We start from the raw sequence: 16,324 nt of genomic DNA on the forward strand, positions 1-16,324 counted from the left end.
GAGGTAAGGAGTTAGTTGTCTTTGAATATCTGAGGTATATTTGAGTTTAGTCCATATTCAGGCTAAACCTGAATATCAATTCCTAAATCCTTTTTGTTGTTGTTGTGTGTGAGAAAAAGGAGGGCAAGCACCCTTATCAGAGTCTCACACTGTGATTTCCCATACTTACAAGCCATTCAGGATCATTGGTGCATACACCTGATGTGTACATGTACAGGTCAACTGTGGAATGGAACCTGTCATCCTCCATATAGGTTCAGCTTCACTTGAGCACAATGTTACTGTTGTGCCATGGAGCCAGTCCACAATTTTTTTATGTTAGCCAATGTTTAGGCCCTTCCACTTATGCTGAGTAACTTGTAAATGAAATAGGATAACTTTGTCTGTTTAAAGTTGTCCTAGATGCAGTATTCTTTCTTCAAAAATACCTGACAACCATAAGACACTTTATAGGAGATTATTTCCTTTTTGAAAAATGTGACTGGGGCAGGGAAGTTGCTTTATAATGAGCCTGTACAATATATTTAAGTAACTTTTTACTTTTAAAGATCAATTCACATTTCTTTCAGGAACCTAATTTTTTTTTAAATTTTTATACATTCAGTCACATTATTTAGCTTACAAAGTGAACATTTCAATATGTGAACATTTTTCCCTAGTCCAGTTGATCAAAATATCTTCAACAGATAACACCACACCTCCTTGTCCCGTCAATTCTCTGCCTCCATATCCCTCCTCCAAATGTCCTTCCCCAAGCCCCACTCCCCTACACATACCACAGCTGGCATTCACACCCATCTCTTGTGTTTGTACATCCTGTAGTCAAATCAGTTTCAGTCATAGAGTGTAGACACTCAGTATATATTAAGTGGGGACATACAATGTTTCGCTTTCATAGCCTGGCTTGCTTCACTCAGCAGTAAATCTCCCATATTCTTCCACTTTCTGTCAAAAGTCAGGCTTTTTTTTATGGCTGAATAGTATTCCATAGAGTATATGTGCCACAGTTTTTCCATCCATTCATCTGTACAGGAGCATTTGGGTTGGTTCCATGTCTTAGCAGTCGTGAATAGTGCCGCAATAAACATCGATGTGCAAGCACTTTTCCGATGAAGAATTCTTCTGTCCTTTGGGTAGATAACAAGGAGTGGAAATTGCTGGATCATATGGTAGTTCTATTTGTAGATTTTTGAGGAATCTCTAAATTGTTCTCCACAGTGGCTGGACCAATTTACATTCCCACCAGCAGTATAAGAGAATTCCCTTTTCACCACACCCCCACCAACACTTATCATGTTTTGTTTTTGTTTTTTTAGTCTTAGACATTCTGACTGGGGTTAGGTGGTATCTCATTGTTCTTTTGATCTGCGTTTCCTTTATGATGAGAGATGTTGAGCATTTTTTTATATGCCTTTTGTCTATTCGTATGTCATCTTTAGAGAGTGTTTTTTTCAACTCATTCTCCCATCTTTTAATAGGGCTGATCATCTTTTTTTCCAAACAGCTGCTTGAGTTCCTTGTGTATTCTGGTGATCAGTCCCTTATCTGATACGTAATTTACAAAAATATTTTCCCATTCTGAGGGCTGTCAATTCATACTAATTACAGTGTCTTTTGCCATGCAGAAACTTCTTAGTCTGATGTAATCCCACTTGTCTATTTTGGGGATTATTGACTGTGCTGAACCTATATTTTTTTAATAAGGCAAAATATCTTGATAGGGTCGTCATGGGAGAACTCATTCCAACCTCACCAATTCCAGGAGGAATAAAAGAGAAAAGTTAACGCCTTTGTAATTTTTAAAAAGCATCACAGCTTTATTGAGATAATTTACACACCATACAATTCACCCATCTAGAGCGTACAAATCAGTGGGTTTTAGTATATTCACAGAGTTGTACAACCATCGCCATAATCTATTTTGAAACTTTATCACTCTTAAAAAAATCCCCTTATATCCTTTAGCAGTAATCTCTCATTCCAACCATTTTCTGGCAAACACTCACCAGATTTCTGTCTGCGCATATTTGCCTATCCTGGACATTTCATATAAATACTATCATAGAATATGTAGCTTTTTGTGTCTGGCTTATTTCACATAGCATAATGTTTTCAAGGGTCATCTATGTCATAGCATGTATCAGTGCTTCATTCCTTTATTATTACTGAGTAATAGTCCCTATATTTAGTCTATCATTTCATCAGTTGATGCTCACTTGGGTTATTTCCACTTTTTTTGCTATTATGAGTAATATTTCGCTATTATTAATAATTGTTGTACAAGTTTTTGTGTCAGCATAATTTCAGTTCTCTTGAGTAGATAGATACCTGGGAGTGGCACATGTTTGAAATGTAAATGTGACTAATTTATTTTTTTTGTCTTTTCAACTACATTGTGAAATACAATCTTTTGCATATTTCCTGATCCCATCCCTGTTATTATATCATACCCACCATATAATTTTTGTATATCTAACACAAAAGAGATAAAGTGAAAAGCATATTTAGCTTTAAAAAGTAGTAGTATGTTTATTTTGCTAAAATGAAATTTTATTCATATTGTACCAGTGGGTCATAAAAAATATCGAATGCTACCAAACCTTAAGGTGTTGGCAAATAAAGTACTTTACTATTTTATATCATATTTAGTGCCGGTGGAACCCAGTACCTATATTATATTACCCACTTATTTCTGGCTTCAGAAAACACTGTAGAGAGTGAATATTGCATGCTTTACAACTCAAAAGGTTAAGCTTGAATTTTAAGTATGTTGGGTATTCTCTGCATTATGTAGAGTTTTTGATGATTTATTTCTCGAGTCAATTTTACTATTAAGTGTCTGTTAACTTTGTACTTTCTATAACAAAGGATATAGAATAAATCATCAAGTTGATAGTTTACCTTTTAAAACTGCACACCCACATCTTTAATAATTATCCTCATACATGAATTTAAAATAAAGAACAAATTCAGTTACTAAGTACATTTCAAAATTGTTCATATAGAGGAATGTAACCCAAGTAGAAAATAATGTATACATTAAAGTGTGGACATTAAATTTAAAGAGAATAGAAACAGAAAATTGAAAAAGTGAGGCTCAGCCATAGTGACACAGGCAGTAAGAACACTGCTGCATGATGCAAAAGACCATATGGGAAGGCTTCATGTTTGTGTCATGGATCTACCTGAATATTTCAGGTGTGCCTTTGATAGTGGTTGGCTGCAGAGTTGGTGGCAGGATTGGTATGAAAATCTGTTGAGGGTGCCTTTTCCTTCTGAGGAAATTGAAAAACAAACCAACCAAAAAAAAAAAAAAAACAACAGAGAAACTAATAACAATAATTTCAATACTTAATGTCAAAATTATGGTACTAAACTGTTGAAAAGTAGCCAAAACAGTATAAATGTGTATTTCATTTTATGAACTTTAATTTTGCAATCTATAGTTTTAATTCAGCTTATCCCAGAGAGAACTGTGGATACTTTAAACCATTCATATATAATACAGCAGCATGGAAGGGTGGTTAAGGCACTGGACTCCCACATGGCTGATTGGGGTTCGAGTTCTGGACCTGGTGACGTGAAACTCACACTGGGAGCCTGTGCATGCATTCCCAAAATTCCAAGAGGAGAATGGAGGAGGAGAAGGGATTACTGTGTGGCCATCTCCTCTGGGGAGTGATTTCTTACTTTATCTATCTCAGGCAAGCACACATGCTCTATTGGCAAAAACCTAAAGATAAAGTAATAAAATAAATAAATGTTTATCCTGAGTAATAGAAAATAAAATTTTATAAGTACACTTAAAATATAAGTAATATGTCCTCATATAGTGTTACTTTACCTTTGTATATTATGTTTTTATATGCACCGAAGCATTGGGTTTTTAATGAAAAAGAAAAGGTATTTTATTTAGGTATTTTCTTTGCATATGATTCTGAAGTAAAGTATACATTGCTCAGTCTAGAAGTATACAAAATTTCTGGTTTGAAGTTGTTTTCTATCAACTCAACAGAAACTTGAGTATTTATTACTAAGATTTTATTTTTTGGCCCTGCTTCGGTGGCATAGATGGTAGTATACTACTAATCCACAGTGCTGGAAGCCACGTGGTCAACTATGGGTTCAGTTTCTGAGATGACCTGAAACATGCACATGTTTGTGCATATGTGTTAGCTGGAGGACTGGGGAAAGGGTATTGTGGAGAGGTAAGACCCTCATCACCCTAGGGTGCCTATCTTTCTTTCTCATGTGCTCTCTCTCGCTTGCTCTTTCATGAAAGAAATAAACTTTTAAGAAAAGATTTTGTTTTTATAATTCATGAAAAACCCTTTTATTAAAATCATTTAGGTGTTCTCTATGTTTTTTCTTTTATAAATCCTAGCTTTCATTTATGAAATGGTTTTAGCAACAGCTGCTGTTTAATTTAGGAATTGTTTGAGTTTATTTGATGAGTAATATATATTTCATGTTTTTAATTTTTCTGTACTAATTTTTGTTTTATTATTTAACTTAAAATGTTGAAAGTGATAGAAAATTAATCTTTTCCCTAGCCATTTTAATTAAAGCTATATGATTGTTAAGTATTTCATATATATATAAAATTAAATTTCTGAGTAGGTTTCTTTATCATGTAGTAAATCCGGGATTCTATACTGTTTTTTCTTGAAATATAACACTTTCAATGGCTGCATAATAGGTCATCTAGTGAATATAGTGAGTAGATGGTTAATACATAATTTCACATGACACTTATACTTAGAACCCACTAAATGCCAATGGTATTTTTCAACTGAAATAGTTTCCTTTTCATATGTTACAGTGGATGATGTTGGAGAGAAATTAGAGCATATGGGGAACACACCATTAAAAATCGGCAGTGATGGTTCACAAGAAGATGTTAAAGAAGATGGATTTGGTTCAGAAGTAATAAAAGTATATATATTTAAAGCAGAGGCTGAAGATGATGTTGAAATAGGTATAAAGATTGAGTTTAAGCTATTGCTATAATAGTGAGGAATTAGAATTTATTCCTATCTTTCTGGGGGTTATTTTATTTAATTAATATTTCTGGAGAGACTTTTGTTATAGGGCACATGCGCTTGCCAGAGGGACATAGCAAGACAAAGACATAAACAGAGAAACCACCCCCCAGGGCAGATGGCTGCATTGCAATCCCTTCTCTTCCATTCTCCTCTTGAGATCTGGGGCACACATGCCTGGCATGAGTTTTAAGCCACCGGGTCCAGGACTTGAACCGCGGGTGATTATGGGAGTACAGCGAAATAACTGTAACACCACCTGCTGGTCCCTATAGGATTTATTTTTAAATTGTCCTGAAAGCATAGACTTTTTAACAAGTTTTTCTTTTGCAGGGGAGATGTTATACTTTAAAAATCATATATGAATATAAAACAATGCAGAATATGTCCTTTTTAGATTATTTTAAAAATGAGTAGAATATTGCTAAAAATATAAAACCAAATTACTGGAGAGGATTTGGTTTAGAGTTAGAAATTATAATGACTGTTTAATAACATGAATTCTGGAGGCAGGCTGTTTGGGTTTTAGTCTCAGTTCTGCTACTTAGCCAAGTGACCTTCAGTGACTTACTTAACCTCTTTTTACCTCTGTTTCTTCATCCATAAATGACCATAATGATAGTAACTGCCTAATAGTGCTATCATGACAATTAAATGGGTATATGTAAAAGACTTGTATAGTGTTTGGCATGTAAGCGTGATGTAAGTTTTAGCACTTGTTATTTTTCAGTGATAACTGAAAATGTAATATAAAATTTTTCTTGGTAGTTTGAAGTTTATTTTAGAATTTAATAAAATATTTCTTACATGTCTTACAAAGGAGTCGTTCCATGATACTTTTCTGTTTTGATATATGTTTTAATTTTTAAGGTGGAACAGAAATTGTCACAGAGAGTGAGTATACCAGTGGACATTCTGTCGCTGGAGTACTTGACCAGAACCGAATGCAGCGGGAGAAGATGGTTTACATGGCAGTTAAAGATTCTTCTCAAGAAGAAGATGATATCAGTAAGGAAAAAATGGCACTGCAGTGACTTATTAGTAGCCACCATGAATTCTTAAAAAGGAAAAAAAAGCTATCTCAGAGATACAAGCATTGTAAAAAAACAAAATTCAATAAAGTCATCCTAACCCTTTACTATAAGTATATACTTTAGAAGGGAAGGGTTCTTTTACCACTTATGCATACAAGTATTTTTCAAATCACCAAGCATGACATGCTGTATTTAAATTACTCTACTGGGAATACAGAGATGATCAATATACGGTTCTTGACCTCACAAATATAGAAGAATTATTGATTTTTTACTTTGCATTTGTTATTGAATGTTTTTCATAGGTATTTTTGGGTCATTGAAAAATTCATGACATAGAAAAATGTGTCATGACTTATCCAATAACCCAGCATTTAATTCTCACATCTCTGAGGTAGGTGATACCTTCCTCATTTTATGGGAAAGAAAAAAAACTCAAAATAATTTATCCAAGACCATTCCAAAATTAAGGAAGGCAGGATTAGAGTTACGTATAACTAACTCTACTGTTAGTCTTCTTTCCACATGGCAGTGAGCACAGTTGGCCTTTTTTGGGATTTAGCAGTGGAAGGGCTTACTGGTTGTTCTTCCCTCAGTGAAGGATTAGTTGCATAAGTATTTTTCTAAGACCAGCTGCATGGATCTCAATTTATTATGCTGTTGATGGTCTCCAAGTAATTCCTGCTTAAGGTTTCTTGGGACTATGTACCACAGAGTGAAAATTCCTCAGGTGTTCTTTCCTGTCAAACTGTGTGTTTCCTTGTGAAGATATTTTTCTTTCTCCTCACTTTTATATAGAAATGTAGTCCTTCCCTAAAGCTACTTCTTTCCTTTTGCCCTGCTGAGAAAAACAAACAAACAAACAAACAAAAAACCAAAAACCTACTACTTTACTTAGCCTAGAAGGGCAAGAGCCTCAATTTCACTGTAGTACCTTAATAATACTGGTCTTTACCAGTGCTGCACTCTGATATCTGCTCCTCAAGTTTCCTTTCCTAAAAGCCATGGGGGAGCTGAATTCTACCCCAAACATGAGTTGTATATGACAGCTAAAAATATTTTTAAATGAGTAGAGATGAATTGGATAGAAAGGAAGGAGTTTTATGCAATAATTTATATTATGTCTCTAATTTCTTAAAAAAAAAATTCAAGAAAGGGGCATGGTATGAGGTGGGAGACTGAGTCATAGGCTAACTAATACCAGAATTCCAAGGGGAATGTTGAAAACTTAGACTAGTGTCTCTTTCTTGTTAGTAGAGAGAGGTGAAACTTGGGAGAAGTGGAGTACATTTTTACCACATTTTCTCCCAGATCTCTTCTATGGTGAATGGAAGATCTCAGTATGTGAATCAGAGGAAAAGCATAAATTCAAGCCAATTTCCTATTTAATAAGCTAAATGTAAACAGATTATTTCACATAAACTATTAGATCAGTAAAATCATGACATATTTTTCTGTGCAAAAATATGTGTCACGACTTTACTAACAACCCAAATATATTAAGTAGCTCTTTAGATTTCAATATTTTTTACAGTATATATTTTTTTTCTTTTTTTTTTTGGAGAGGTTTTCACTATAGGGCGCGTGTGCTCGCCAGACAGACAGAGAGAGACATAGAGACAGAAAGCGAGAAATCACCCCCCAGGGGGCATGGTCACGCTGCAATCCCTTCTCCTCCATTCTCCTCTCGAGATCTTGGGTATGCACGCACACGCGCCCGGCATGAGTTTTAAGCCACCGGGTCCGGGACACGAACCGCGGTCGACTACGTGGGAGTCCAGCGACATAGCCATTATGCTAACTGCTGGTTCCCTACAGTATATGTTTTTAAAAAATAATCCTCATGGGACCAGCAGTTGCGTAATGGCTATGTCACTGGACTGCCATGTAGTCAACTGCAGTTTGAGTCCTGGCTTAAACTCATGCTGGGCGTGTGTGTGTGTGTGCTTGCCCAAGATCCCGAGAAAGAGACTGGAGGAGAAGGAATTGCGGCATGGCCATCTCCCCTGGGGGGTGATTTTTTGCTTTCTCTCTCTCTGTCTCTCTGTCTTTCTGGCAAGTACACGTGCCCTGTAGCAAAAACCTCTCAAAAAAATAAAAAAAAGAAACCCTCACTTAATGCTTTTTCTTCTGAGTAGTCTCTTAAAATATAATCTCTTGAAGTGTTTACATATTCTTAAGCACTGCTATTATATGTACACATAAATAATTTTAATTATTTTTATTTAAAATTTTTTAAATTAGTATTTTTGACTGTTCTTCATTACACATATAGTACTGCACTTCAGCATAGTGTAGTATGTGACATTGTGTGAATCACTCTCTAATATTATTTCTATGAGTAATGCTGAGTTCCAAAAAACTGTCAGGCAAATTTATGGAATATAATCCTTTTTATACATTTGTAGTATATCAACTGTAATATCAGTTGATGTATTTCAAGAACAAATTTTATATAGTTAAAAAGCTATTTTCATAGGACTTGGTTCTAAGAGGAAAAGAATTTTGGTAAATAATCTCCTGGTGGCACTAGCCTCCAAAAGTGCCTAGTATTTTAAAATTAAATTTTTAAATTAACTGAAACCTCAAAAGATAAGATTTAAATTATTTGGATTTTTTACCCACTTATTAAATATTTGGGGTTATAAACAAGCAATTATTTCTAAAATTTAGGTTGCGCTGAAATAGCAGATGAAGTTTACATGGAAGTCATTGTAGGGGAAGAGGAAGGAACTTCTCTCCCTGAGATTCAGCTTGAGGACTCTGATGTTAATAAAACAGTTTTCCCTGTTGTCTGGGCTGCGGCATATGGTAGGACACTGACATTTTTCACCTGATAAGTACATAACATATGTATTTAATCAGCCTTTAGGCCATAAATATGCTGTGCTAATGCCACCATGGGTTGGCTAATACAGAAAAAGGTTTTGCTGTGGACCAATTCATCTCTAGTTACTTTACATGATTTTTCTACCACATATCTTGTATTATTTAAAATAAACCTTGCTCAATGCATTGTATTTTTCAGTAGAATCTACTTAAAATTCTGCCTATATAAGTGAGTACCAAAATTTTTTTCTAAAATAGAAATAGTCTTTGAAAACCAGTCCTTCCCCTTTTGCAAAAACATGTTTATTAACAGTACACGTCATAAAATTTGGGACTTTTGAAAATAAAGAGAAATCCAGGTGTGCCCTTTTAGAAAGTATGTAATAGAAGGTAAATTTATTAAGCTATTTTCCCCCTTTCAATTTATCTCATTCTTATGTAATATACAAGATGATCTAGATATACTCTACTTTAAAAAGTTTTAGTGCTCAAACCCATTAATTTATCTAACCTTGGTCCTATCAAAGGTTCTTTCATTCAGTAGTCATTTATTTTGCATCTTAAATATTGGGTATACTCTTTATCTACCCGATTTTCATTTAAAAGTGAAACTTTTCCAAATGATAATTCCAAGGATGCTGACAACAGCCCTTATTTTCGGCGTGTGAAATAAAATCTAGGAGAGTGGAAGAACTCAGCAAAGACTTTATTAATCCAAAGAATAATGGACAAAATAAGATTTTGTAGATTAAGATGTGACCCACTAGTAATCCTTATAATCAGCATGTAAGTTTTTAATTAGTCTTTTTTTGTTTGTTTGTTTTCAGGAGATGAAAGAAGAGTTTCCCGAAGGTATGAAGATTGTCAAACATCAGGTGAGACATCATTGTATATGAGATGTAAGTTAAATATCTGGCTTTGTATATTGCTTGGTAAGTGAAGAGTAATTAGTTTGTGCCTACAGACACATTTTTTTGACTCTTATTTGTCTGGTCATATTTAATCTACTTAGTTCCCCTCTGGGGAATTGATTAATTTATATATGGACATGATTGTGTTAATCTGAGAGTGCAGTTCATTTTAGATTTTCCTCAAGATAAAAGTGTCAGACAGCTTATCACATGGTCCATAAAAGGTTATTATGGAAAAAATCATAAAATAGAAATAATTTGGACAGAAAAATAAAAATTATTCCTATCAACCACTTGTTAATGTCTTTCTTGGGGTGGAACTGTTTTCTTAATTTCTATGGCAACCAGTATATTTATATAAACTATTATATAAAACCCATGTGTCAGCTTAAATTTTTTTTTTTTTAGTTTAATACCCTCTGTTTATTGTTATTACATGGTTGATTTGTTTCCATGCTTGGGAAATAGTTGACTCTTCTAAACTTCAGTGTAGATTTCAGAGAGATTGATGAAAGCCATATATAACAGCATATAAGCTAACCTGACAATTTTGTAAGTCTACCTTTTTCAACCAAATTTCACGATGTCACAACAGATTTGTGAGAACTGGGATTTTATTAAGTATCTTATTTTTTGTACACTGATCCCACTGAAATTGCAGTAAACTGTCAGCTACATTTATTTTAACTCCTAAAATAAATTTTAATACTTACTTAGGCTACCTGTGGTGTCACAGCAATAATACAACACTCTGTGATACTGAGCCCAAATGGGAAGGTCCTGGGTTTGTGTCCCAAGGACTCTCTGTACACACCAGGCATGTGCCTGTAACCCTAGGCTGACTGAGGCTGGGGGTGGATCACAGCATGAAGACCCTGTTGGGAGAGCCTGTCTCTTCTTTCCATCTGACGTTTTCAGGGGAAGAATTGAGTAAAATTTACAAAATAGTTAATGTGCTTCACATCAAATGCACTGTTCTAAAGCATACATACAAGCGATCTGTTTTTATGTACTTCACATAGTTAACATGTTGTAACTGTTGTTCTCTGATACATGTATATTTCTTGCCTGATTCTTTTAATTTCATTAGCCTTCATTGGTGAGAAATTAGTCTGATGTCAAGATTTCAGTTTCTGGCATTAATCTTACCGGTTTATTCCTCTAGGATGATCAGATTGGGATATTTTAAAATTAATTTCTTATGATATCCTATTCAAAGTGTTTGCATGTATGAGTCTATGAGAAAGAAAAAAAGAGAATGAGAAGATGGATACTTTGTAATACTTACTACCACAATGATGATTTGGTGTCATGTCATCTGTAGTAATTCATCTAACAAAACCAAAAGTGTGTAAATATATGTTTAATGGTATACTGATTTTTCTTCTTCAGGAAATGCTTTGGATCCATCATTAGAAAACAGAAGTAATACAGCAGCACAGTACCTTCAGATTTGTGATAGCATTAATACAAATAAAGTACTTAAACAAAAAGCCAAGAAGAGGAGAAGGGGAGAAACTCGGCAATGGCAAACAGGTGAAATATTCTACTTTATAAATATTATAATTATGCGAGATATAATTACTTGATCTCTTTGGAAGATATTTTATTCTTTTTTTGATCATCAAAGGAAAAAATCAGTTGTTTACAGGGTAGTCCTACTCCCTATGTACCACTGCTTGTGTATGATAGATAACTGTTTTTTTTTTCCACCCTTTTTGATTGGTACTTAGGACATTATTATTTGTTCTTTATCCAAAAGACATTTTAAAAGAGAATTTTCAGGTTGGTTTAACAATAAAGGGTGCCTGTATCTGTTTTTCACAGTACATGTGACACTGCATTTTGAGAGGTGACTTACCGGTTTATTCCTCTAGGATGATCAGATTGGGATATTTTAAAATTAATTTCTTATGATATCCTATTCAAAGTGTTTGCATGTATGAGTCTATGAGAAAGAAAAAAAGAGAATGAGAAGATGGATACTTTGTAATACTTACTACCACAATGATGATTTGGTGTCATGTCATCTGTAGTAATTCATCTAACAAAACCAAAAGTGTGTAAATATATGTTTAATGGTATACTGATTTTTCTTCTTCAGGAAATGCTTTGGATCCATCATTAGAAAACAGAAGTAATACAGCAGCACAGTACCTTCAGATTTGTGATAGCATTAATACAAATAAAGTACTTAAACAAAAAGCCAAGAAGAGGAGAAGGGGAGAAACTCGGCAATGGCAAACAGGTGAAATATTCTACTTTATAAATATTATAATTATGCAAAATATAATTACTTGATCTCTTTGGAAGATATTTTATTCTTTTTTTGATCATCAAAGGAAAAAATCAGTTGTTTACAGGGTAGTCCTACTCCCTATGTACCACTGCTTGTGTATGATAGATAACTGTTTTTTTTTCCACCCTTTTTGATTGGTTCTTAGGACATTATTATTTGTTCTTTATCCAAAAGACATTTTAAAAGAGAATTTTCAGGTTGGTTTAACAATAAAGGGTGCCTGTATCTGTTTTTCACAGTACATGTGACACTGCATTTTGAGAGGTGAGTACCCTACTAAGTGATGCTCATTAATTTTTAGTGAGCTACTTTATCATCAATTGCTTTTAATATGCAATTTTACCTTATAGGATTTTATTCAGCAGTATAGTTCTCCTATAGTGAGGGTCAGTTAATTTTGGCACCTTTGTTTTAAAAACAACTTTTAAAGCTATCTGACCAAATGTCACAACTTCCTAACTTTCTTTTTTTTTAAATTTTTTATCTAGCTGTTATAATAGGTCCTGATGGACAGCCCCTGACAGTATACCCTTGCCATATTTGCACAAAAAAATTTAAATCCAGGGGATTCTTAAAAAGACACATGAAGAATCATCCTGATCATTTGATGAGAAAAAAATATCAGTGTACAGATTGTGACTTTACAACTAACAAGAAAGTGAGTTTCCATAACCACTTAGAAAGCCATAAGCTTATAAACAAAGTTGACAAAACACATGAATTTACAGAATACACACGAAGATACAGAGAGGCTAGTCCTCTGAGTTCAAATAAACTTATCTTAAGAGACAAGGAACCGAAAATGCATAAGTGCAAATACTGTGACTATGAAACTGCAGAACAAGGACTGTTGAACAGACATTTGCTGGCTGTTCACAGCAAGAATTTTCCTCATGTTTGTGTTGAGTGTGGGAAGGGTTTTCGACATCCTTCTGAACTCAAGAAACATATGAGAACCCATACTGGTGAGAAGCCATATCAGTGTCAGTATTGTGTCTTCAGGTGTGCAGATCAATCAAATTTGAAAACTCACATTAAGTCTAAGCATGGTAACAATTTGCCATATAAATGTGAGCATTGTCCCCAGGCATTTGGTGATGAAAGAGAGCTTCAACGCCATCTGGATTTGTTTCAAGGACATAAGACACACCAGTGTCCTCATTGTGACCACAAGAGCACCAACTCAAGTGACCTTAAGCGGCACATCATATCTGTTCATACTAAGGATTTTCCTCACAAATGTGAAGTCTGTGATAAAGGTTTCCATCGTCCTTCTGAGCTCAAAAAGCATAGTGATATCCATAAGGGTAGGAAGATTCATCAGTGTAGGCATTGTGACTTTAAAACATCTGACCCATTTATTCTTAGTGGTCATATCCTTTCAGTTCATACTAAGGATCAGTCATTGAAGTGTAAAAGGTGTAAGAGAGGGTTTAGACAACAAAATGAGTTAAAAAAACATATGAAGACCCATACTGGAAGGAAGATTTACCAATGTGAGTATTGTGAGTACAGCACTACAGATGCATCTGGCTTTAAACGACATGTGATATCAATACATACAAAAGACTATCCACATAGGTGTGAATTCTGCAAGAAGGGATTCCGAAGACCATCAGAAAAAAATCAGCATATAATGAGGCACCACAAGGAAGCTCTTATGTAATAATATCAATATAAAGAAAGAAGCTATTTAGGAAATATGAAATGCTACTTGGAAGGAAAATCTATTTCACCTGGTTTCAAAGCTTGATACTAAACCATGACTTTACTTACATTTTTTGTATTAAAGATCTCAAATAATTTGAATTCACGGGGGATCTCATAGCCCTTTGAAATTTACTTAAAGAATTTAAGAAGCACCATAGAATGGTTGCAGAAAAACTTAAGTGTCTATTTAATAGTATTATTTACATAATCCAACTAAAGATTGGAAAAGAAAAGACAAATGTTTTATTTGGCCGGTCATACTAGAGACAAATGTTTCTGAAAAGAGAATAGAGTTTAGCAAAGCTTTGCTAAAGGAAGCAGGCCTCACTTTTATGCAATTTTAGAAATGGGGTGGGGAAATAAAAATGTAGTCATCCATGGGTCACTTATTCATTGAGCCTTTTATATTTCACCTGGAAATTTAATTCCAGAAGTGGCAAAAGTTTTGTGTATTCATTAAAAGAAATTCCACTGGAAAACAGCTTAGATTAATTCAGTACTATTGAAAAAATAATTTCAGAGCTGCTAATATTTTATCACAGGATAGGATGTTTAAAATATAGCATTCTGTGCTGAATTCTAAGGTGAAGTCTACGGATTAAAGTTCCCTTTTTTTTCTGATGTTCAAGTGAATTGTTCAGTAGGGCATATATGACAAAAGTATATTTGAGTCAATCGTGGCTTTCTAAAATGGATGCAACAGTAGTGTTGCAAACAAAGTCAGCACTATATTTCTTAATGATTAAATATTAAATTGAGAGAACACAGTTTTCTTAAATATTATAATGTTTAGAGGTTTTTTTAGGACAGTCTTATTAGCAAGTATTTCTCTAGTCTTACTTGCTCTAATGTTTTAAGGTGCAATTTTATGCCATTGAAAAATTTTAATTTTTAAAATCTATATATCATATTATTAACATGCATTTTCAGTCTGAGGCAGTATTTATGCAGTATTTAACAGAACAAAATGCTGCCAATAGAGTTCGGAGGTGGATATTCAGTTTACAGTGTATAAATTTAAAATATGTTTCCCTTTAACAACTCTTTGTGTTAGCATGCTGCAAATCAAAATGGCGCTTAATATTAAAAGCTGGTTTAGGGAAATTTAATGAAAATCCTGTTCATAAACGTAATGCATATGATGTGTACTTTTAAGTTTTAGTTCCTTCATGTTTACATTCATCTGTTCAACATAATTAAAATGTAATTTTTTTTCATGCTCTACTGTGGCTTTGTATTTCAAAAAATGTTCACCCTTCTGTTTTTGCACCAGATAAGAATAAGTTCCTTGAGAATAAATTTTTTATCTTTCTTAACTTCAGAATATTAAATTTGGAAAATATACTAAAATTGTGTGTTATGTGGCTGTAAATGATGTACACAGTGTAAAATAAGATTGTCACTGTTACGTGGGATTATTATTTCTAAATGTTACTCATTGAAATGAGCATACAATAAAAAGCATTTATTGCACTTCAATGTTTTATGAGTTTATTTAAATTTGTGTAATACTCATTTTTTATTAAAAGACTTTTGCTTCAGATTTCTCCTAGGCAGTTTGGTCCTTGTGAATTTTATGCATTAACAACAGGCGAATTAAGGATTTAAATAATTATAATGATTATGGTATGCTTATTTCTCAGGAATGTACATAATTTGCAGAAACCATGATGAAATACTATCAATATAGGTGCCTATTTTAAGATGTCAGATTTAGTATTAGAAACTAAAAATTCTGCTTAAATGACACAGTCCTGAGAAATAAATACATTTAATTATGTTCTCAATATACATCCAAAAGGAAAAATATTGATTGTATTGACTAAAAATATTTGGGAAAGATTTTTTTATAAGTAAGCACAAAAGTAACATGCTATATTCAACTAGCCACCATTTATTAGAATTTATATTTCTAGCTATTTAGCATTGTTAAGAGTCTTTTGTCAGTTGGGCATTTAATTATTCTTTAATCATTGACAAAGAAGAAACCTATTAGCCTTGCATGTTAGACCAGTGCTTCTCAAATATGTCTATTTGAGTTTACCTAGAGAACTTGTTTAAATGCATATGCTCACTCAATAGGTGTGAAGTGATCCTACAGTTCTGCATTTCTAGCAAGCTCACATATGCTACCACTGTATGAGTAATAAGGTATTGCACAGAAGCCAGTGTAATTCTGGCACACTTTTGTAACTTTGCTTAAACAGATAAGTATGGGTGAGTAGATAAAGGCAGTAGTATTAACTGAGAACTTGACATTTAAGCTGACAAGAATGGCAGGAAGCAACTGGTTATATGCAGATCTTGTTGAAGAGTAAGGCAATGGAACAAACTTTGCCTGAACAATGGTGAGCAAAGGGAGCTCATAAAGATGAGACCTGTGAGATGTTTGAAGTGGGAACACATTGAGATTTTTTTTTTTTGAGAGGTTTTCGCTATAGGGCACGTGTGCTCGCCAGACAGAGAGAGACATAGAGACAGAAAGCGAGAAATCACTCC

At 33.9% G+C, this 16,324-nt stretch overlaps 1 protein-coding gene across 2 annotated transcripts in view; it reads left to right on the plus strand.

Moving 5' to 3' along the window:
• ZNF711 (ZFX family zinc finger ZNF711) overlaps positions 1 to 15,231 on the plus strand; it is a 27,303-nt gene extending 12,072 nt beyond the window's left edge. Inside the window, exons 5-10 of one of the 2 annotated variants that reach the window (XM_006167010.2) lie at positions 4,823 to 4,978; positions 5,913 to 6,050; positions 8,750 to 8,887; positions 9,733 to 9,780; positions 11,209 to 11,352; positions 12,604 to 15,231. In XM_006167010.2, coding sequence (XP_006167072.1) covers positions 4,823 to 4,978; positions 5,913 to 6,050; positions 8,750 to 8,887; positions 9,733 to 9,780; positions 11,209 to 11,352; positions 12,604 to 13,781 — 1,802 coding nt within the window. In that variant the 3' untranslated portion in view covers positions 13,782 to 15,231. The remainder of the gene's footprint in view (positions 1 to 4,822; positions 4,979 to 5,912; positions 6,051 to 8,749; positions 8,888 to 9,732; positions 9,781 to 11,208; positions 11,353 to 12,603) is intronic. The other variant, XM_006167011.2, reaches the window with a different exon arrangement.
• The last annotated feature ends 1,093 nt before the right edge of the window (positions 15,232 to 16,324 follow it).

Source organism: Tupaia chinensis, unplaced genomic scaffold (genome assembly GCF_000334495.1).
Source record: "Tupaia chinensis unplaced genomic scaffold, TupChi_1.0 Scaffold144426_1, whole genome shotgun sequence".
Classification (NCBI taxonomy): domain Eukaryota; kingdom Metazoa; phylum Chordata; class Mammalia; order Scandentia; family Tupaiidae; genus Tupaia; species Tupaia belangeri.